A 22,739-nucleotide genomic window follows, 5' to 3' on the forward strand; every position below is an offset into this window, starting at 1 on the left:
AATTTTCAAAAACAAAAAAAAAATTAAAAAAGTTTAACTTGAATTCCTTTATTTACAAAATGTTTAAAAAAATAAACAAAACAAAAAATAAATACTATGCTCCCTCATTGTTACGAGAGTGAGATAAAAATGCCAATGATCCCTTTCCACAACGATTAGCATAATGTCCCTTTTCACCACATTTAAAACATGTAACTTCTGATAAACTTCTTTTGTCAAAATTGTGATTATGACTTTGAAATGTACGTCCAAGTTGTGGACCAGATGGTGTATTAGAATTATTAGTCGTTGTTGATGATATACTTGTATTCATATTTACATTATTTCCTTTTATGGAATTTCCTTGTGAATTAATTAACAAAGGACAATAAGTTGCTTTATGGCCTTTTCCTTGGCAGTTATGACAGGTAATACTTTGAGGATTATAATTTGGTTGGAATAATTTAGGTTTTGGATCTGTTGAAGGTATAGCAAAACTAGGATGAGCATCTTTACATTCTTTACCTTGAGAACAAAAACCAGCCAAAAAAAATGGACACATAACTCTCCTCCTGTGCCTGTGTTTACAAAATGGTCCATGTCTACAAAAACCTCTATCATACCATGGACAATCTTTTATTTTAGAATCTGGATCTATATGTCTAAATGGGCATTCTTTATTACTACATGCTTTAAATTTTGAATAAAAAAAACATTCTGGCATTTTTTCTAAATCAATTTCATGTAAAAATTCACATTGATCACCTTTTTTACATAAACCCCTTAACCAATGTTTACATACGACAGATTTATTCATGTTTATATGACGCAAAGGACATTGAGGTCCTAAATCACACTCTCCACGATTGAATTTTTCACATGCTCCTCTTCCCGTTTTATCCATATGAGGGAAAACAACCTAAAAAAGAAGAAAAAAATAAATTATTTTATTAGAAACCTACTTTTGACAATCCATCTTGATCTTTTAAAAGTCTTTCAACATCCGTTAACCAATGGTATCCACATAAATCATCTTCGAATCCGACAGGATCAAAATCTGTTGCAGGAACATGTGTTAAATTAACCATAGTCTGTTATCATGTATATTCTAACGGCATTTAGAAACTAAAACACTTTCGCTTTTGGTAAGATACTTATTTAAAAATGTCCTGAAAAGAACAACTTTTCACGAAAAAGATACAAAAATTCTATCCAACCAACCGGATTCGAACCAGTGACCTAAGGATATCAGTTTTAGAAGCTACAGTCCTCCGCTCTACCAACTGAGCTATGGTTGGGATGAAGGCGCCATACCTTGCCCCCAGGCTTTAAAGCTAAAAGTCATAGTTTTTCTTTCATTTTAAAATTTTCCTGACTAAACTCATCATAATGACTAAAATAATTTTTAAAAAATATTTAAATATTGTTTATCAAATAATTCTTGCCTCATAGTATCTACCTAACTACTAATGCCACATTAGTTTATCTTTGTTACTGCTTTTCTAACATTTTTCTGTGCTAATCAGTAATTCTACAAAAAATAAGGTCATAAGTAATCGTATGAATAAATATAAATAAGTTCAAGTCAAAAGTTCCACGATATAATATTTTTACTGCCAACAAAATATACTTTTCATATAATAGATAAAACAATATGAACAAAAAAAATTGTTTTTATGAAAAATGTCATAAAAAAAGATTAAAAATTCTTTAAGTTATATAAAAAAAAAATTAATGAAAAAATGGCCCTAGGCAAGCCTTCCTAGCTCAGTTGGTAGAGCGTTAGACTTTTAATCTAACGGTCAGGGGTTCGAGCCCCCTGGAGGGCTTACTTTTTACTCATTTTCTTCTGAAATTCTACGTTAATGAAAAAAAATTTACATAAATTTTACACTATTCTTTCTACTAAAAAATATTTTGTATTTTGTATGTACTTTTCCCTATACTCAAACTCATGAAGTTCTTTTTACAAAAAAAAAATGTTGTGTCTCGATGCGATTTTAAGTAGACAAAGGATAATGTTTTATAGTTTTTGAATTATTTTCTAAATTTTAAGGTAGATAATTATTAATTATGGATTCAAAACAATCTCAAAGTGCTGCCAGACAGGAGCATATGATTTATATTTGTGGAGATTGCCAGGCAGAAAATTCATTAAAAACAAAAGATGCTATTAAATGTCGAGAATGTGGCCATCGTGTTCTATACAAAAAGAGAGCCAGAAAATGTATGTTCATAGTGATAAATTAAATAATATATTTTAAATTTTAGTGATGGTGTATGATGCACGTTAATATATTTTTTTCCACTATTGTTTCGTGTAAATGAGTTATGGAAAGGATTGGAATATAATTACATGATATTTCTAGAAGAATATAAAATGTTCATTCAAAATGTCGATTGTTATTAATGATTTTGAATCAAAAATTTATGATTGTTTCCATTTTTTAACTGTATACTTTGTTTTTTCTTTATAATATTTTTTTGAGGTTTTTACTAATTTTTCAAAAGAAAATAAAAATTATTTTATTTTAAATGTAATTTTGTTTTATGAAAATTAATGTTTTATTATTTGTACTAATGAAAAGATTTCAAATTGATAAGAAATTGTGTTTTTTCTTTTCAATAGATTATAAAGTGTTGTGTTGGGGGAATAAAAGTTACAAATTTTTTAATAGGTTACCAATATTTTTTATCATCTATTTATTTTACATAAATTTTTCTTAATTTATTTTTTAGAAAAGTGTTTTTATCTAAATTATTAATTTGTATCAGTTTATAGTTACTTCAATAATAATATTTAACGGCTTTTATTATTTCTAGTGAATAGTTTTATGTCAACTTTACATGTTATTAGAATATATTTTCTCGTTATTTTATATTACTATACCTATGTCAATAATGTTGACTTGGAATAGTACGAAATTTTATTTGTAATTTTTAATTAAATTTACGTATAATTTTTTTAATTTTAAATAACTTATTATTATTTTAATTTTATTGTAAAAATTTAGTAGAATTTCTTAATTATTAAAAATATCTTTTATTCTTCATTTTTTTAATTTAAATATAATAGTGAATTTATGTGTAATTTCAATGCTTTAAAATTCAAATACCACTTTTAATTAACCAATGATTTGTTTGTTTTATCATTTCTTAAGCACTTTTGCTTTTTGAAATTACAAAACAAATAAACATTTAGTGTTAATTATGCTATTATATGTAAAATTATTAAACTATTGTTTAAAATTAAAGATTAAATTTTAAGTTTATGTAAAAAAAATATAAATTAAGTAATAAGAAATTTTAACAATATTTATATCTTTTAATAAACTGTAATTATAAATAACAAGTAAGAAAGATATATTTAAAATTTCTTATAAATATAGAAGAAAAAATAAAAATTTTATGATAAATTTTGGTCAATACAGTCTAACAAATGAAATTGTTAAAATTTTGCATATAAAATAGAAATATAAAACTGAGTCATCATTAGATTAAGTTTAATATTATCAATTTTCAATGTATAAATACAGTATACGATTTTCCATTTTAACAATTCTTGAAATAAAAGCGGCGAGGACTTGGTAGTCAACGTTGCCAAATTATGAATATTACTATTTTGTTATAATATATCAATTGCTTTTTTAAATCAATTTTTTTTATAGATTTAAAATCATGGGAGGAATGATGAGTTATTTTCGTAACCTTTTTGGTAGTAAGGAACTTCGTATTTTAATTCTTGGTCTTGATGGAGCAGGAAAGACTACTATACTTTATAGATTACAAGTTGGAGAAGTTGTAACAACTATACCAACAATTGGATTTAATGTAGAACAAGTTACATATAATAATTTGAAATTTCAAGTGTGGGATTTAGGTGGACAAACATCAATCCGACCATATTGGAGATGTTATTATTCTAATACTGATGCAATAATTTATGTTGTTGATTCAGCAGACAAAGATCGTATTGGAATTTCTAAACAGGTAAACATATAATAATTTTTATTTTATAATTGTTTTTTAGGAATTATTATCAATGCTTGAAGAAGAAGAACTAAAAACTGCAGTATTGATGGTTTTAGCTAATAAATCAGATATTCCAGGAGCATTATCCGAAGTCGATGTTTTTAATGCACTAGGTCTTGATAATATTAAAAATAGAACTCTACAGATTTTTAAAACGTCGGCTACCCAAGGAACTGGTCTTGATGAAGCTATGCAATGGTTAGCAAATACGTTGAAAGGTTCTTCCTAATGAAATTTATTAGATTTATTTATCATTATAAATTGCAATTGAATTTGTAATTGTTTCAGCAGCCTTGTGCATATTATGTATTCACACATTAACTATTTATTCATCTACGTCAGAAAAATTTTTAGCCATTCTATGAAAAAAGTTTATGTTTAAAATATGTTTTTTGTCTCGAATTTATAATAATATTGTATTTATTTACAACATAATTTGGTTTTTCCATTATAATATTTATTTTTTTTTTTTTGATTTTTTGTGTATTTATGTTTTTTTTTTAAAATTAGATGGGAAATAATGCTGGTTCACTAAAGAGAGATTTTATCATTGGATCACCATTAAACATTAAAAATGCTTTATGGGATTCAATAAATCATTGTCAAAAATTTGAAGTCAAAGATACAAAGAAATCTTTGGGGAAAAATTATCTTATATTTATTAAAAATTTTCCATCAAAATCACAATCAACCATTCAGTATCTTACTTGCCAAAAAGCTATTCAGGTTTGAGTTGACAAAAATGTATTAAATTTTTAAGTTTAGAATTTAAAATTACTACGGCATCCTTATATTTTGGAGTATGTATATTCAATTGTTATGCCTACGCAAATAGTTTTAGTTACTGAAGATGCAAAAGATTTGACAAGTTCACTAGTTTCACTTAGTGGATTTGATGTCCTTACAGGTGTATATCATATTTTAGAAGCTCTTGTTTTTCTAGAGACTAAAGCAGGTATGAGACATAATTCAGTGTGCCTTGAAAATATATTTGTCCTAAGAAATTGTCATTGGGTTTTGGGTGGTTTAGAATATGCAGCAAAAATTGAAGATTCTCAGAATGTTCCAAAGACTGATATAAAAGGATTTGGAAGTATACTAGAATTTTGTTTTAGAACAATGGTTAATATAATGAATGAAAAATCTAGAGATTCTATGGAAGATTTAATATCTAAAATAAATACTGATGAAATTGTAACTTTTGATGAAATATATAATAATTATCAAGATGCTTTCAATAATAATTTAGTTATAATTGAAAAATTCCTCATGAATTTGCCTTTAAAAACAATTGATGAAAAGGAAGCTTTTTTTTCAAATATAATAAATGATTTAAAAACAATTCCAAATCAAATTATTGGGGAAAGACTTTTAAAATCATTTCTAAATCCATATATGCGATTAGAACCACTTGCGCATAAGGGGTTTTATGACCATTTTTTTAAAAGTGCCGAAGATGGTGGAATATTGACTCTTACCAACTATAAAATGTATTTAATACCAGCCTTATTAAATGAATTTAATGTTTATGAAATTGGAAAGCGCATATTTTTATTAAATTACTTTGAGATATATATAAAATATTTAGATAGTGAAACTTTAGAAAAAAAAATATTACCACAACTACAAATTGGGTTAAAAGATATAAATGTGGAAATTGTTTCTAAGACATATAAGGCACTGGGATCGTTAGTATCTTTAGTTGGTGTAGAATTAGTTACAGGAAACAAACCAAAAAAACTTTTTGCTGATGGAAGGCTTAAAAATATAAATCCAAATTTTGATAATAACTACTTACAAACATTACAATGTAATAAAGAGATACCTAATGGTAATAAAAACTTTCTATGTGATATTAAAGAAAATAATATTAAAAATAATATAGAAATTAAGGAATATAATACTACAATTGATTTACCTAATATAGATAAAACAAAACATTTGCATACTATAAGAGAAAACATAAATTCATCAGTAGCACCAAAATCTAGTACAAATTCAAAGTCATCTACACCAATTGAACCTCCTGAGATAGATTATTTTGCCGATATGGAGCCTGAAATAGAAGCAGGACCAACATTAGATGACATTTTTATGCAACGTGCTGCTATTGAAGGGGTAATATTAAAAACGGATAATAATAAAGAAAAACTGTCTTCAAAGTTTGCTATTTCAATGACAGAGACAGATGAAACATTAGCTGAAGATGCATGGTTATCAGATTCCGAAGATTTACTAAAAAATGTAAGACAAAATGGTTAATTTTATTTTTTTAACATTAACATATTTTTACAATATTTAGACTACATGTTAAAAAGAAGTAATGCCTTTTTATTTTTAAAAGAAAATTGAATGTATAACTTTGAAATTTTTTACTAATAATTTTCTTTTTCGCCTTAACTAAAATTTTGCTATTATGTGAGTTATATCAATAAATATTTTTTTTAATAATTTTTTTAACTTTATTGATAAAACGCTTAGTAAAAGAAACTAGTTTATTTCTATTTCATTTTTAGTGTTCTCTGCTTTTAGAAGTTCTGCCACACATCGTTTAATTTATCCTAATACGAAAATGTTGGTGAAAAGATTACTTTAGAAAAGAAAACAATTGCATTGAAATTGTATATAATTGAATCTTTACACATTTCACCAACCCGGTATTACAAACAATAATTTTACATAAATTCTGATATCATTAGTATGGAAAGTACACCATTATCTTACCATTTTCAATCTAAGATATTTTTATTAGATTCTCGTTTTCAAGTACCTGAAACAAATATTGAAGAAGTAGGTTAATATCAAATAATTATAAATAAATATATTTATTTTTAATTTTTTAGCATTGGATAAAAATCCTAAACGATGTTAATGTTAGGCTGGGTGATGTTAAAAGTGACGAAGAAGCATTATCTGTTTTTCAGACAAATTTTTCTTCTGAATTATCTGATAAAAATTCTTTACCAATTTTGACAAGAGGATGTTTATATGGATACTTGACAGATGAAAGTAATGATGCAAAAGTAGGTTGATTTTTTAATTTTCTATTATTATCTTTTTTTAGTATTTTTATTTATTGAAGTCACTTGCACTTGCTGAAAAAGATGAGGTAGCATGGACACATTTATGTATATCTATGAACCAATTAGTATTGGATCATTTTCACATACTCAATGTGTCAGCAAGAAATAAATTATTTTCATTAATAAATAGAATGATAAATGAAAATATAATGATTGTAACGACAACAGTAACAAACATATTTCATGCATTGTGTGGAAAAGATTATAAACGTGAAAAAGATAATCTTAAAGCTTTAAATGAGCTTTGTACTTTATTACTACATTTTAAAAAATCTGATTTTTGTAATTCAAGTAAGAATAAGGATATATGTTTTTTATATAGTGCAAGTTTAATGATACTAAGTCGAATTTTAATGGAATATGCTAAAGCTGAAAATTCAGAAATAGCTATGAAAAGTCCTATTGCAGAATTTATAATATTTATTTTAACAGAAAAAACATGTGAATTACCAGTTATGGGAAGAGAACTATTTTTAGTATTTAGAACATTAAGTAAAATAAATGACATAGATATTATAATAAGAAAATTACTGCAAACACATTTTTTAAAAGATACTAAAAATTATACTTTATTAGATGAAATAGCATTTAAACCTTCTGCACCTGCTTTATTTACAAGAATTGTACCAATGCTTTTGGGTAGAAAAATTTCATTCATCTGTTCACATATTCCACCAGGTATTAATGTTATACCATTGCGACATATGAATATTTTTTATGAAAATTATATTTCTGGTCCACAAGCAACATCATTGGCTGGAGAAGTTTTAAGGTATGTCATGTATTCACGTGATTTGTTGACATTTGGGCAAAACAAAGCCTCGAATATTGTAACATGTGATAAACGTGTATCTTTTATATGTATGCTGATGAATATGTTTATAAAAAATAATTCTGATTTTTCATATCTTGTTCAACGTCTTGTATGGGATATTTGCTTTTACAATGAAAATTTTGAATCTGAATTTATTGTTGGTGATAAATCAGTTACCTCAGAATTTTTTAAACTTTTTTCAATTCCATGTAAAGTGATTTTATTTTATTTAAGCACTGCTCAAACACCACAAATATCAATAATTTTTGATGTAATATTTCAAATCTGTGATTCATATAAAGGAAATTCTGTTAATTGCTATAATTCATTTGGAAATTATTTGAAAGTATTAAAAAAACATTCTTTTATTAAAGAACCATTAGATATATTAGAACATGGAAAAATTACTGCTAGTGTTAAAGAAAGATTAAAAAAACATTTACCTGAATTTTATCCAAATAAAGTTAATATACCAAAACCAACTAATTTAATGATGAATGATAATAGTGTTGGGCCAAGATTTATACCACCTTCAAAATTTACGCAAAAAGGTGATTTAAGTAATAGTTTAAATAAAATGGCTATTAAATCTTCTACTTCATTAACAAATTATAATAATACAAGTACTGATGTTACAAAAGAATCTAAAAAAGATTTATTTAATAAACTTAAAAATAATATGAAATCTAATATGGTTGAAAATGGAAAAAATATGAAAGATGATAATTCTGTTAGTGAAGGAAGAAAACCATTATTAAGTTATGATAAAGATAATGAAAAAAACAAAATACCAAAAAGTATAAAAAGTGAAAAAAATTCTATTGATGTTGCTATTTGTAAATTACCTAATGAATTACAACAATTATTTATTAACATGACAGAAAATATTGACATTAACTTAGAAGATTCTGGAAATCATATGCTTAGTATACTAACATACTTAACAGAAAATTCCAATAATGTTGGAGAAAGTTTACCTCCTTTATTGTGTGACGCTTTTTCAATTACTTTTGATAATTTTTTTAAACAAGAATCATTTATTCCTGAAAAAATTGATAAAAATAGGCAGAAAGAATTTTTTATGCATCCATTTTTTGTTCTTCCAAGAATGATTAATACACTAGAATCGAGTGATGAAGCAAGAAATTTATTATTAACTTTACTTTCATTACTAGTAAAAAAAGTTAGTCAAACTGGTTTTTTAGTATTATTCTTTTTAAATGAAGAGGAGGGTAATGAAAATATAAATTCTATGAAAAGTACATTATATAAAGATTTATGGAGAATTTTGGATGTTAATTCTTTTGAGGAACAATTAGGGCATGATTTAAAATTATGTAATACTTGTGATCATGTATTATTTTTCAAATGTCTTCAGTATGCTTTTAAAAAGTATCAAAATGAGTATTTGGCATCTGTTTCATTAATGAAATTGATGTTTTATTCTTTAGATCCAAATCAATTGACAAATCTTCTAGAAATTATTGTAGATGATGATGATATAGCAATATTTACAAAATCTAGTTTTCCCAATATATTACTTGATTCTGTTTCATGGCCAGATTATGCTCAAAGAAATTTATGGGATTTAATTGATAGTCAAGACATTCATTTTGATTGGTATGTTCCATGTATGCATAAACTTGATATTGAAAAGTCACCAATATTAAGAAGAAAATTGTATATTTTATTTGCTTATCATCCATCTCCACTACTACAAATGATTAAGAATATATTCCTAAGATCAACAAATGATAAATTACCTTCAATGTACTTAAAAATAACAATTGGTAGTGAAGAAGCAGGTGAAAAATTATTAACACATTTAGGGCAACTTCTCGTTAAATCATTAGAGAAAGGTGAAATTTATGATAACAATGAAAATGGAAAAATAAGAAAAATATCACTAGAATTAATTTATTCTCATTTAAATACATTTATAACGCAATTTTATAAATCTAATAGTGAAGATGCTGTGATACAAGATTTTTTTAATGATAAAGTAATTAAAAAACATTTTCAATGTATTAAAAATCAACCAAGTTGTTATAAACTTCGTCAAAAATATCAAAAATTACTTTCAACAATAGATATGTTTTTGAATGTTAAAGGTTCACCAAAATCAAATAGAAGACGAAGAGTAAGAAATAATTCATGTAATGATACTGAAAAAATAAAACCAAAAAGAAGGAGAGTTGACATTGATAGTGATAGTGAATCATCTGATTTGGATTGATGGTTTATATACGGATTTTTATTACAAAGTTTTTTTTTTTTAAATTACTTTTGTTTTTCATTAAAATTATTTTATAATTAAGCATTAAATTCTCTAGATTTTAATCTTTTTATAATTTTTCTAACAGCTTTAATTATTATTAGCTTATAAATATGTATATTTAATAAAGTACAACATTATAGAAACATCTATTATAGAATAAACGTTAAACATTCCGTTGCCCATAGCATTAATATTTTGCTATAATCTTTAAATATCCATTTATATTATTTAAAATAAAATTATTAGTAATATTGATAAAATTGTTAGGATGTATAGAGAACATGTAAGTTTATCCATTTTTTTCTTGAATATTTTAATAATATATTTAGAGTATATATAATATGTCAAAAACAATTATTGGTAAACCAGCACCAGAATTTACATTAGAAGGTGTTTTTGAGTATGATTTTAAAATGATATCTTTAAATGATTATAAAGGAAAGTATGTTGTCTTGTTTTTTTATCCAAATGATTTGTGAGTTAAAAAAGTTATTATGATAAAAATTATTATAAAAATTTAGTACATTCGTCTGCCCAACAGAAATAATAGCATTTTCAGAAAGAATTAAAGAATTTGAGGAAATAGATACTGTTGTCTTGGCTTGTAGTTGTGATTCAAAGTATAGTCATTTTGCCTGGTTATCAATGGCACGTAAAGAAGGTGGCCTCGGTGAAATGAATATTCCTGTTTTATCTGATTTTACAAAAAAAGTTGCAAGAGACTATGGTGTTTTAAAAGAAGATGAAGGTTCATCTTTTAGAGGATTATTCATAATAGATCGTGAAGGAATCTTAAGACAAATAACAATTAATGATATGTCTGTTGGTAGATCAGTTGATGAAACTCTTCGATTAGTTAAAGCCTTTCAATTTACAGATAAATATGGAGAGGTTTGTCCTGCCAACTGGAAACCAGGTGATAAAACAATTAAACCAACTATTGCGGATGGTAAACAATTTTTCAAAGAACAAAATGAACAATAACAATACTTTCATATAATAAATTTTCATGGACAAAAAAAGATGATGTCATTTATATGATAGTACATTTAACATAAAGTTATAAACATTATAAAACTTTTTAATAAAAATAATTTTTTGCATCTTTTTTTAATTTTTTATTTTTTACATAAAAATATTATATTTTTCCTTTTAAGTTATTTTTTTATTATAGTAATAAAACAAAATTTCCTTTTTAATATTAGTGTTTACATGAATTAACTACATATATTAATGTTACAAATTTTGAAAAAAAAATAACAATTAACAATATAAATATTAAAAATAAATTTTTACTTGAAATTTATTATATCAACACACAAAAAAAAGAGTAAATACCTCATCAACTAACTAATTATTTAATTTATTACATTTTGACTAAAAATTAATGTTTAAAAATAATTTACTTTTCATGATATAATAACAAATCACTATAATACATTTTTTTTTACATAAAATAAAACATTTATTTTGAAAAACAACATTTATATGATTGTTGCTTTAAGACAATTGTTTATTTCAAAAAATTTTATTGATATAAATTCATTAAAATATTTTTCTATCTTTTATATAAAAAGTTTTAATTTTTAGATAATGAGTTACTCTTTTATTGTGTATTTAAAAATTTATTTGAATAAAAAAAAAAATTTTTATATAACAAAATAATTAAAGTTCTTATATTCATAATTTTTATTTATATATATTTGTATTAAAATATTATGTATTTTGAAATATTAAATTTTTTTTTTTACATTACTATTTATAGGAAAAAAATAGTTTAAATGTTTATTTTGATGTAAAAAATAGTTTTATTTTACAAAAAAAAGTTTTATTTTTAGTTACAAATAGGTGTAATTAGAATATGCTATTTTTAAATTTCTTAAATCAGTAGTTTTAATATAGTATATAGTATATATAAATTATCTTAATTAAAGTTTTATCATACTTAAAGATATAACGTATTAATTTGTTAAAATTTGTATAAATTTTCTTAAATTTATATATATAAAATATATATATATTTATAATGCCTATATTGATGTGACATTTTATATGATAAATATAAACCGAAAATCTATTTTTATAAGAAAAAAATATATTTATTGAATGTACATCTAATCAACGACTACTTTTTTTTTTTAAATTTTATTATTATTAATTTTACCAAATTATTAATTTTTTTTTACCATTAAAATAATAGAATATTTAAAAAAAAATATTATAAAATTTTCAATCTTTAAAGAAATATTTAATGTATATTTAAAATATATGTGAAATATATGATTATTGAAAGAACAACATATACTACTTTTTAGGAACAAAATATTTGCAAATACACCAAAATTATGCACATTTTGTTATTATAAATTATTACAAATATATAGTTTTAGTACCAAATAATAAATTCCATTTATTTTAATGTTAATATAATAAACAATTTATTATTACTATTATTTTATGTAGGTAAATATATATATTTTAAAAAATAAGTTATATTAATGAAAAAATTTGTATAAATTAAAAAAAATTTTTTTTTTCTTTAATTATTAAATACTTTTAAAAAAAAAAGTTTTAAATTGTATAAACTTATATTTAAATTGATTTTTATATGACTTTTTAGCACTCGCTTTGTATAGTCGATTAGCAGTGATACACAGAAAAAAAAAATGAAATATTTCAAATTGATGTTATTTCTTTTCTAGATTTGCTCACTTATTTTTGAACAATTTTATCTTTAAGTATTACATACATTATATATATATATATATAAAATTATATAAATAAATCATAATATAATATTGTCTATAATCTTACTTATAAAAATAATTACTAATATATTATCAATTACTATACTAGTTAAAAAAAAATAATTTTTTTTTTATACATATATTTAATAAAAGTACAGTTTTCTTTACTAAATATTTTTGTCATTCTTTTAATAATAATTATAGGAAAATGGCATTTTAAAATAATTAATTTAAATACATAATCATTCTCAGTTATATAATTCTCATGCATTTTTTATCTTTTATAACATTAGTAATTTGTATATATATTCTATAACATTTAAAAATTTTATTTTTTAACCACCTAAATATCCAAAGTTTATTTTTAATGATGTTCTATGGTAAGACTATAGTGAATAATTAAAGACGATCATACATATAGTCTTATAAAATTTATTTTTTTTTTTTTTTTCATTAATTTAAAATTTTTTTTTTTTTTAACAATTTAAAATAATAAACATAATAAAAACATTTTTTATGTTGAGAAAAATACTTATTATTATACTCTTTTATATATAATGTTATTATTTTTACATTTAAAATATTTAAATATTTTATATTATAGAAATATAATTTTTATTCAATACTATAATTTTTAATAACCGTGAGTATTTATTTATTACTAAAAATATAATATATTATTTGTAAAATTATATCTAATCAACATTTTAATATTAAACTTTTAAAAATAAAAAAAATCAATTAAGCCATATATTGTATATCTACTATCATTTTGATCGATTTTTTTTTTTAATTTCTTAAATTAACTTTATAAAGCATATATTGTTAATAAATGTCCATTTCTAATTCTTCAACTATATTAATACCATACACAATAGTTTGTTGGTAATTTCTTTCTGAGATGTCTATCGTGCTTACACTATTTTCAACAAACTCTTTTGCTTTTCATATTATATATATATATATATAGTTGATATAAGATTTTCAGATAATTTTTACTTTCACACACAAATACTTTTTGACCAAATAATCATTATTTTAATATGTAAGAATTTTTTATTTTTTTTTGTTTCAAATATAATTTATATTTATATTATGATAGATAAAAAAAAAAGTGTTAGTTACTGTTTAAAAAAAAATTATTATTGTTGAATAGGTCTTTGTTATTTTATGGTTACATATTTATAGTGAAAATGCTCTATCATACAGCTTTATTAATGCAAACATTTTATAATTTATCCCATTATTCTTTTCTTTTTTATCTTCTAATTATATTTAAATAATAAACAGTTTAAATATTACTACTTAATTTTTTTATTTATATTTTTTTACAATATTTTTTTTTAATGCCACTATTATATATGAAATGAAATGATAAAAAAAAAAGTATATTTGATAGATTATAGATCGATTTATATACATAATAATTTTTTATAAATAATTAAATTTAATCATTTTGCCATTTTTATTTTAAATTATTATATATATATATATTTAATACATATATATATATATATTCTTATTATTATTCATTATATTTAAAATTATTAGGTGAAACAAATATAAATGATGCATCATAGTCCAACAAAGCAATACTTTTTAACAATAATATAAGATATAATAATTCTAATTATTTTTCATTTTTAGAAATTATTAAGATCAATAAATTATACCATAGCTAAATAAATTTATAGTAATTATTATTGTTTGTGTGATTTTGATAACAAAAAAAAGAAAACTATAACAATATAAAATGGTAAGAAGAAAAAATAAACATAATATCACTAAATCAACACCTGATAATTATGTAAAAAACTATTTCAATCAAGTACAGAAGAATGTTCTTAATTTAATATTAGCAGGACCGCAAGTTTTTTTTTTATAGTTTCAATAATTTTCTAATCTATTATTTTTTTTTTAGTGGTAGTAAATTACCTAATGATCATGATGAGCATGTAATGTGTAAATTCAATAACACATAGTAAGTTATTTTATTATTGTTTTTTTTACATATTTATATATTTAATTCTTAAATTTTAGTCATCAACCAAAAAAAATGAATTTAAATTATATAACACAAATTGAATCAATTAAAACAAATAACAATATAATTAAAATAAATAGTATAATAGATGATTCATTATCTCCCAAAAGTGATTATATTATTCCAGTGTAAGTTTATTGTTAAAAAAAAATGTATAAAATTTTGATTATTTTTAAGAAAAAAAAGAGGAAGACCAAAAGGAAGTAACAAAAATAATATTAAATTGGATCAAATAAAAGAAATTCCGTATGTTGTTTTAATAAAATCACCATAAATTTTTATAAATCTAGGCAAATTAAAATTCCAAAGAAGAGAGGCCGCCCCAAAAAGAATCATAATCTGAGATCACCCTTGTTAACGTCATCTCTTTCAATAGACTCTTCTGTGTATGAAAGTTTATTATTTTTTCATATTATTAATTTTAGGAAAATGTTAAAAATCGAAAGTCAATCTATGATCTGTCACATTGATGATTATCATCCTATAATTGCTCTTAAGGAAGTTCAAAATTCTCATACAATATCTGAATCGGGATAATATATTTTACATATGGGTTCATAATTAATTATACATTAAACTTAAAAATATTCTTCACTCTGAAGTAATCTTTATTTTAAAAAAATATATAATATTTTACAATAAAATTTAAAAAATTTTATTTTGTTTTAGAAAATGTTTCTTTTGAGGGGTAATCTTCCTCAAAAAGAATCATGTATGTAGTTCCATTATGCCAATGTGCACTTACTTTGCAAAGATATCCTAATTCCTAGAAAATAATAATAATAATTTATTTTTTTTTTATAATTACCGTCAATATAGCCTCTATTATTCCGGCATTAAAAGTGGCACAATTAATATCTGTTTTATCTTTTCTCTGTGATATATATGTATTAATAACAGGATCTTTTTCAAAGAAAAAATATTTACATGGATCTTCATTACTTCTTTCTACCTTGTCAACCTCTTTACCCCATAAATTTTTCCACATTGGACCTTTGATAAATAGAAGTACATTATGAAATTTTGTATCCCGTTTATATCCTTTTTCTTTTAAATATATTGAATCATGACTTTTTCTTCCAACAAATTTTCCAAAATTTGACAAACTAACATTAATTAATATTTTTTTTTTAAAAAGTAAAGAAAAAAATTATACTTACATTTCCTGGAAATCTGTTGTATTTTTTGCTTTATGTTGGGCATATTTAACAATTTCCCCAAAAAGAAATACATATGGTGTTATACTAATCTTAAACCACCTTTTATAAATAATGATAGTTATAGAAAACCTACTTTTGGCCGTGATTTATTCAATGTTTTATCAAGAATTCCAGTATTTTTATTCGTTTTTAACATCTTTTATTAAAAAAAGTACTCAAAGTTGTGTGTAAATTGAATAAGAAATAGCCTGGTAATTATAATAAAATTTCCTTTTTTTTTTTCAATAAACAAAACAACTTTAGAGGAATGGAGGATGAATGAACATTTATTAAAATACAACATTCCGTGTAAGACACAAGAAGTACGTGTAGAAAATTATATTAAAAATTTTTTTTTTTAAAAAAAGTTATGTTATATATATAAAAAATTCTGAGAATCAAAAGTTTAATATAATAGTTTTGAAATATGTTTTTAATATGTTTAATATCCAGTTACCATTTTATTTACATTTTATCATTGTATAAAAAAAATTTTTTTACTTTAAAAAAAAAAAATAAAAAAATTTTACATCAAATAGTATTAGCTTGATTAATATTCATTAAACAATTGGAGAAATAAATTTCAGCTAAGATTGTCAAACATAAAATATAATTATGTCAATAGAAGAAATTATTTTATAAAAAGATATATTAATTTTGTAATCCATTTATTTATATTTTTATAAGCATAAAAGCAATATAATTTTCATGACGATTATTGATATTTCCATATTTAAACTTATTTAAAAGAATTATCTTCCTGTTAACGTCAATATTATACTTACTAAATAAAAAAAAAACATACTAATAAAAATATATATTTTTATGTGTATTAATTTTAAATGTGCCATGAAATTTTCAAATTTAACAAATGGGCTGGTAAAAATTTTTAACACTACTAAAAGTTTTTTGACAAAAAAAAATTAATTCTTTCTAAAGTTTAAAACTATTGTAGTTTAATGATAAAAATATTTTGGTTTTGATTTAAAATAAATTCTTTTTCTTTTAATCGTTACATAATTTATGTTCTATTATATACAAAAATAACAATTAAAAAACATTTTTATAAAATATTTATAGAAAAGTAAAAAAATTTAACTTAAAAAAATAATCAATTTTATCTCTTTGATTATTTTATCTTTAGTAATGTTAATATCAAGTTATAATATAATTTTTAATCTATCTTATTATTTAAATTTTAATATAGTTATATAAAGCAAAAAGAAAAGTATTATTAAATTATTTACTTTGAATGATTTGATTAGTAAAAGTACTTTTTTCTTATCCTCAATTATTTTTGCCATTTGTTTTTATCTACTACTATTAATATACTATAAAATGATAATATAAGTTATTCTTGTAATTATAAAATCAGTGATCTTCTATCAAGTAAGTATATAAATTATGTTAGCATTACTCTAAAGAATTATAATGATATTTTGTTAGTATATTATGTTAAAAAATTATTTATCCTTGTCTTAAGGGATTTACAAAACATTTAGTTCCTCAACAAGATCTTTAAAACTTAATTCCTAATATTATTTTTTTATCAAACGTTTTGAAATAAAAGCTTTCCATTTTTTTACTCTATATCAAATCATTTCTCTAAACATTAATTTTTTTTTTACTTAAAATTATCCATATATATCTATAAAAAAATTTTTTAAGTTATAATTTATAAAACATATTATCATATAAACATACATGAAGTAATAACAGATATTATTTATAAAATAATACTTCCGTAAATTCAGGTGCTATAAAATATAGATAGGCTATTTTAATATCATCAAATCTTGTCACATTTGATATATATAAAATAAAAACAGAGATACTAATAATTAATGTAAATTTGTCAAAATACATCAAATATTTTTTTACTTTTATTATTTATATTTTATCACATCATCGAGTATCTCTTTTGATACTTAATTAATTAAAAAATATTTTTCATTAATCTTTGAAAATGAAACAAAAATGTCGTTTTTTCTAATAAATTACTTTCATTTGTAGTTATACTACAATTTTTAAATTTTACCCCCTCAAATAAACAATAAATTTTAAGAAAAATAAAATTTAATGTTAAAAATAGTTTATATAAATAGTATTATTGTTTTGTGTGATTATTATATATATATATTTTTTTTTAAAAAAAAGCATCAAATTTAGAAATATTATTTTTTATTAAATTTTTATTAAATTATTTAAGTTTTTTTTTTTTTTAAATATAATCAAATCATATATCATTCTCGAAAATAATTTATTTTTTTTTTGTTATTTAATAAACAATAACATAAGACATCATTATTTAATTTAAGTTAAATATTTATATTTTATATTTCCTTTTTTTAATGATATTATATCTATATATATTCTTTTTTTTTCCCATAGTTTTTGTTATTTGAAGAATAATTGTGGATAAATTTGAAGAGAATAAAAAACATTATAGTCAATTTATAATAAATCTTTTTTTACCTTGTATAACTCTTTTCCATTACAAGTTATAGAAATTCATACCTATTTTTTTATGAATATTATATAAACATGAAGTATAAGTAAGATGTACCATTTCAAGTAAAAAGAAGATTATATATAAAGTATAAATATTAGTTGTATGAAAACTACTTCTATGTTAACTAAAATTCTATTCCCTATACATTTATTATATTTATAGGTTATTTTAATTTTTTAATGTATTTTAAATTAGTTAATGTCAACCAAAAAGATTTTTATAAAAATTATATGAATATTATATAATTTTTTTATATTTTTAAAACTTAATCTTTGAATAGATTTTTTTAAAAAAATGTTTTCAACAATTTTGATTATTTACCTAAATATTTTATAATACTTTTTTTTTTATTATCATATTTATTGTTATTGTTATTATTTACCAATACATATGTGATCATTTTTTTTTTTTAAAAAATGATTATTTTAAATTATTAAAATTTCAAATGTATAAACTATTTTTATGAAATCTATATTTTCTACAATGCATTTTAAAGTCACATTCACTTAAATATTTTTAATAGCACTTTAAAGTTAGATTCTTATATACAGACTTGTAATATTATAAACATCAAATAATAAAATAATTTTTTATAATAAATGAAAAAGAGATTATTTTCACATTAGTAAAGTATAAAAATATGGTATTTTTTTCTTTCAATATAACTTAATTACATAATTAAAATTTAATTACAAAGCATAAATTAAATATTTCACGTTATATATTTTTTTTTTATAATATATAAAAAGAAATAACACTTTTTTTTATTAAAAAGTAATCTTGTTTCTAAGTAAAATAAATGAACAAGCTTTTGAAAAGCTTTAAGGATGTTGTTATCAACTCATAAAATGTTTATTTTAACTTTTTTTAATACTCTCTTTCAAATGTATTGAAAACTTAATATTTAAATTTTTTTTTCTTTAAAACAAGTATGAGAGGTATTGTTGAACTTTAACAATATATTTAATAGTTTTTTATAAAAAAAAAATTGTTATTAAGCTTTTTTCTTTAACAATTGAAAAAAGCGGAAAGTACCAACAAAAATATTCATTTTTATGCCTACCTCTAATTTGCAGATGACTTTGTATTACAAATATTTATGAAAGAAGATATTTCTTAGTACAATAAAATTTAATGCAAATTTGATACAATGATATATTTTTCTGTGTTTTTCATTTATTAAGATGGAAATCTGATATATGTGTGAAGTAAAACATTACTGTAAAAGTTTTATTTATGATTTTGTTTTTTTTTTTTTTACTTATTTTAATTCATATAGATGCTTGCTCATTTTCATTTTTCATTGTTAATTTTTGCATAGTTAACTCTAATAGCATTCATCCAATTTTATCCTTTCACTATCTAAATATATCATATTACAAAATCAGAAATTTTTCAAAAATAATAAAACTTCTCATTCTTCTTAACGCATAACTTTTTTTTAACTGTAAATATGCTCACGGTTTTAGTTTGTAATATTATACAATTTTTTAATATAAAAACTTATACTAGAATACAAAGATATACTACCATTTGTTTTATATCTTAGGATTTAAACTGACAATAAAGCTTTATTTTATTTTATCATTACCAATACATCAAAATTTTTTTTTTTTTTTGTATATATTTCAATAAGCATTGAATTTTATTATACATTATTTTAATAATATTTTATTAAAATATTGTTTATATTAATGTAACTATCTATGTATCAAAGAACTTTTTGAATTGTTTAATTACTTAAGATTAAACAAATTCTTTCTTTTTTTTTATTTATCTCAAAAGTTAAATTGTTTCTATAATGTATTTCTCACATTTATCAAAAATTTTTATTCTATATCTATTTTTCAATAACAAATGTTAAATAAATATAATGAAAGTATCATTGTTAATTTTTTATTCTAATACTTGGGATACAAAAAAATTTTCATGAATGTTTATAATTAAAAATTTAATAGGACATAAATAAATAGACAAATTTAAATATATATATATTTTTTGTTAATATCAATATATAGTTAAATTAATTAAAAAAAAAATCATTGTAAAATAAGAAATAAAATATAATTTTTTTTTTTGTTGTTGATAAATGTTTCATTTTTCTAATAAATAGTATCCATTTTGTTAATATATCAAGAAAAGTAAAATTATAAAAATGTTATCAATGAAATAAATATTCTTGAAAAATTTTAATATAACTTCTTTTGTAAGATATTTAAAAATGATTAAGAAAGAGTGGTATATATAAGATACATATCTTTAAGCATTATCATATTTATTGCAACTCTTCTTTTTATATTTTTAAACCAATATATGTAAGAATTGGTTTTGGCTATATGAAATGAGATACTTTAGATAACCATAATGAAAAAGCAATAAGAATAATGTGAAATATTTTATTTTCTTTGTTCATAGTTTAATTTTATTAAAATTTCAAATTTTTACTATTTTAAATTAATATATATTTTTTATGAAATATATTTTATATCTTATATGGTGTTATTTAGTAATTTATTTTAAAAAAAAGAGAATATATATTACTTAACTTTGAAATACTTTATAATATTTTAAAGTTTATAAAATTACCTTTGCAATTGATATGTATTTAAGTTTACTTTAATAATTGTTAAGAGATTTTGATGATAATGATATCAGTACAAGAACATAAGTCAATGATTATAATTATAAACTGTGAGAGAGATTATATTGATAATTAAGCATAAGGACCTCATACTATACTCAGTATCAAAAATTAAAAGATGTGGAATGTCAAAAGAAATAAATACATAAGTTTTTAGATAAATTATTTCCTTAAATCTGTTTAATGTTATTTCTTTTTTTAATTATTTAATGTGTTTATTATCTTTAAAAGTTATTTATAATTACTAACAAATGTCTCAAAAATGTTCATAATTTTCATACACACATGTTTAAAACTTTCCAAAAAATATTTTCAATATTAATGATTTAAGAACTTAAACTGATTTCACAAACTGAAATTAATGATCTTTAACATATACTATTTCCAGATGTCAATAGAAACAAAAAAAATATTTAATATTTAACAACTTTATCATTTTAATTTTTCATCTTTAAAATATATTATTTATTTTAAAAACAAAAAAAATTTTTTTCTATTATTTTAAATTATTTATAACTCTATATAATATTTTTTTTTTTTATAAAAAGAATATTAATTATATATATATACAAGTTTTTTTTTTCTCTTTTTAAATTAATTTTTATTTGTTTTTAACGACAATCTTAATGATAAATTGAAAGTTGTCATTTAACTAACAATAAATATATTATTAGAAAATGTGAAGACTACTTCAACAACATATATATTTATACTCTTTATGGTATTTTTAAATTGTTATTTATATTATTGTTAATGAGTAAATATATATATATATATGGTATAAATGATATTTAGCTAAATATATGTTAATAAAATCTTCAAACTAACAACTTTACAATTGTAATGAATATCATTTGATCTTATGTTCTTGTATATCTTTATTTACCTTCCAAAATTGTCTTCAATTTATTTCTTTGTTTTAATTTTAAATAGTGGGTGTCTGAGGTCAAAAAATATACTAGTTTCAAGAGACACTTCATTCGCCAATATTCCACTTTGTTACAAAAGTGAGAGCTACTTTGATTTTATATAAAACCCTTAATCTCAATGATCTGCCAAATATCTTTAGCAGGAAGTTTCTTTCTTATCATTATTTCTTTCTTTATACGATTAATTTGACGATTGTGAGTAAAAAAGATACGAATGTGTAACTTACTTAAATCAACTTTCTTATTTGCCTTTTTTGCTACCTTCTCCATACTTTGTTTTAAAATAATCTCTTCAAGTGTTTCAAACATATCGGAGTCCTTCTTAATTTTCAAGATCTCCTATCCCTAGTAATATTTGCACGTTAGGTCTATGTCTATTTAGCCTAATGTGCGCATCTACATACCATTACTTTTACAAACGATCTTTTCTATATTCTTTTTCCTATCTCCAACAATAAGTGCGCCCCTTATCTTTGGTCTA

General features: G+C 21.2%; 8 protein-coding genes across 8 annotated transcripts; 6 read left to right on the forward strand and 2 right to left on the reverse strand.

The window, feature by feature from the left end:
- Positions 1–94: 94 nt before the first annotated feature.
- On the reverse strand, positions 95–1,067 carry SRAE_1000131700 (Putative cleavage and polyadenylation specificity factor subunit 4-like protein; the record flags this gene model as incomplete). The annotated part of the gene is made up of 2 exons (XM_024648257.1): positions 95–898; positions 942–1,067. 2 exons carry the CDS (start codon positions 1,065–1,067, stop codon positions 95–97), a joined length of 930 nt encoding a protein of 309 aa, XP_024502253.1.
- Positions 1,068–2,052: 985 nt separating this feature from the next.
- On the forward strand, positions 2,053–2,273 carry SRAE_1000131800 (DNA-directed RNA polymerases I, II, and III subunit RPABC4; the record flags this gene model as incomplete). Its single annotated transcript, XM_024648258.1, has 2 exons — positions 2,053–2,206; positions 2,251–2,273. The coding sequence occupies 2 exons, from the start codon at positions 2,053–2,055 to the stop codon at positions 2,271–2,273; spliced, it is 177 nt and encodes a 58-aa protein (XP_024502254.1).
- A 1,384-nt stretch (positions 2,274–3,657) lies between these two features.
- Positions 3,658–4,240, forward strand: SRAE_1000131900 (ADP-ribosylation factor-like protein 1; the record flags this gene model as incomplete). The annotated part of the gene is made up of 2 exons (XM_024648259.1): positions 3,658–3,969; positions 4,010–4,240. 2 exons carry the CDS (start codon positions 3,658–3,660, stop codon positions 4,238–4,240), a joined length of 543 nt encoding a protein of 180 aa, XP_024502255.1.
- Positions 4,241–4,521: 281 nt separating this feature from the next.
- SRAE_1000132000 (Protein-associating with the carboxyl-terminal domain of ezrin) lies at positions 4,522–6,325 on the forward strand (the record flags this gene model as incomplete). Its single annotated transcript, XM_024648260.1, has 4 exons — positions 4,522–4,737; positions 4,777–5,842; positions 5,897–6,255; positions 6,314–6,325. 4 exons carry the CDS (start codon positions 4,522–4,524, stop codon positions 6,323–6,325), a joined length of 1,653 nt encoding a protein of 550 aa, XP_024502256.1.
- A 386-nt stretch (positions 6,326–6,711) lies between these two features.
- Positions 6,712–10,144, forward strand: SRAE_1000132100 (Integrator complex subunit 3; the record flags this gene model as incomplete). Its single annotated transcript, XM_024648261.1, has 3 exons — positions 6,712–6,801; positions 6,855–7,034; positions 7,076–10,144. The coding sequence occupies 3 exons, from the start codon at positions 6,712–6,714 to the stop codon at positions 10,142–10,144; spliced, it is 3,339 nt and encodes a 1,112-aa protein (XP_024502257.1).
- Positions 10,145–10,454: 310 nt separating this feature from the next.
- On the forward strand, positions 10,455–11,170 carry SRAE_1000132200 (Alkyl hydroperoxide reductase subunit C/ Thiol specific antioxidant domain and Thioredoxin-like fold domain and Peroxiredoxin, C-terminal domain and Peroxiredoxin, AhpC-type family-containing protein; the record flags this gene model as incomplete). Its single annotated transcript, XM_024648262.1, has 3 exons — positions 10,455–10,469; positions 10,516–10,661; positions 10,708–11,170. The coding sequence occupies 3 exons, from the start codon at positions 10,455–10,457 to the stop codon at positions 11,168–11,170; spliced, it is 624 nt and encodes a 207-aa protein (XP_024502258.1).
- Positions 11,171–14,686: 3,516 nt separating this feature from the next.
- Positions 14,687–15,514, forward strand: SRAE_1000132300 (Hypothetical protein; the record flags this gene model as incomplete). Its single annotated transcript, XM_024648264.1, has 6 exons — positions 14,687–14,799; positions 14,855–14,914; positions 14,974–15,105; positions 15,155–15,223; positions 15,268–15,363; positions 15,403–15,514. The coding sequence occupies 6 exons, from the start codon at positions 14,687–14,689 to the stop codon at positions 15,512–15,514; spliced, it is 582 nt and encodes a 193-aa protein (XP_024502259.1).
- A 118-nt stretch (positions 15,515–15,632) lies between these two features.
- On the reverse strand, positions 15,633–16,333 carry SRAE_1000132400 (Trafficking protein particle complex subunit 5; the record flags this gene model as incomplete). Its single annotated transcript, XM_024648265.1, has 4 exons — positions 15,633–15,743; positions 15,786–16,083; positions 16,138–16,226; positions 16,271–16,333. The coding sequence occupies 4 exons, from the start codon at positions 16,331–16,333 to the stop codon at positions 15,633–15,635; spliced, it is 561 nt and encodes a 186-aa protein (XP_024502260.1).
- Positions 16,334–22,739: the final 6,406 nt, after the last annotated feature.

This window comes from Strongyloides ratti (assembly GCF_001040885.1).
Source record: "Strongyloides ratti genome assembly S_ratti_ED321, chromosome : 1".
Lineage (NCBI taxonomy): Eukaryota > Metazoa > Nematoda > Chromadorea > Rhabditida > Strongyloididae > Strongyloides > Strongyloides ratti.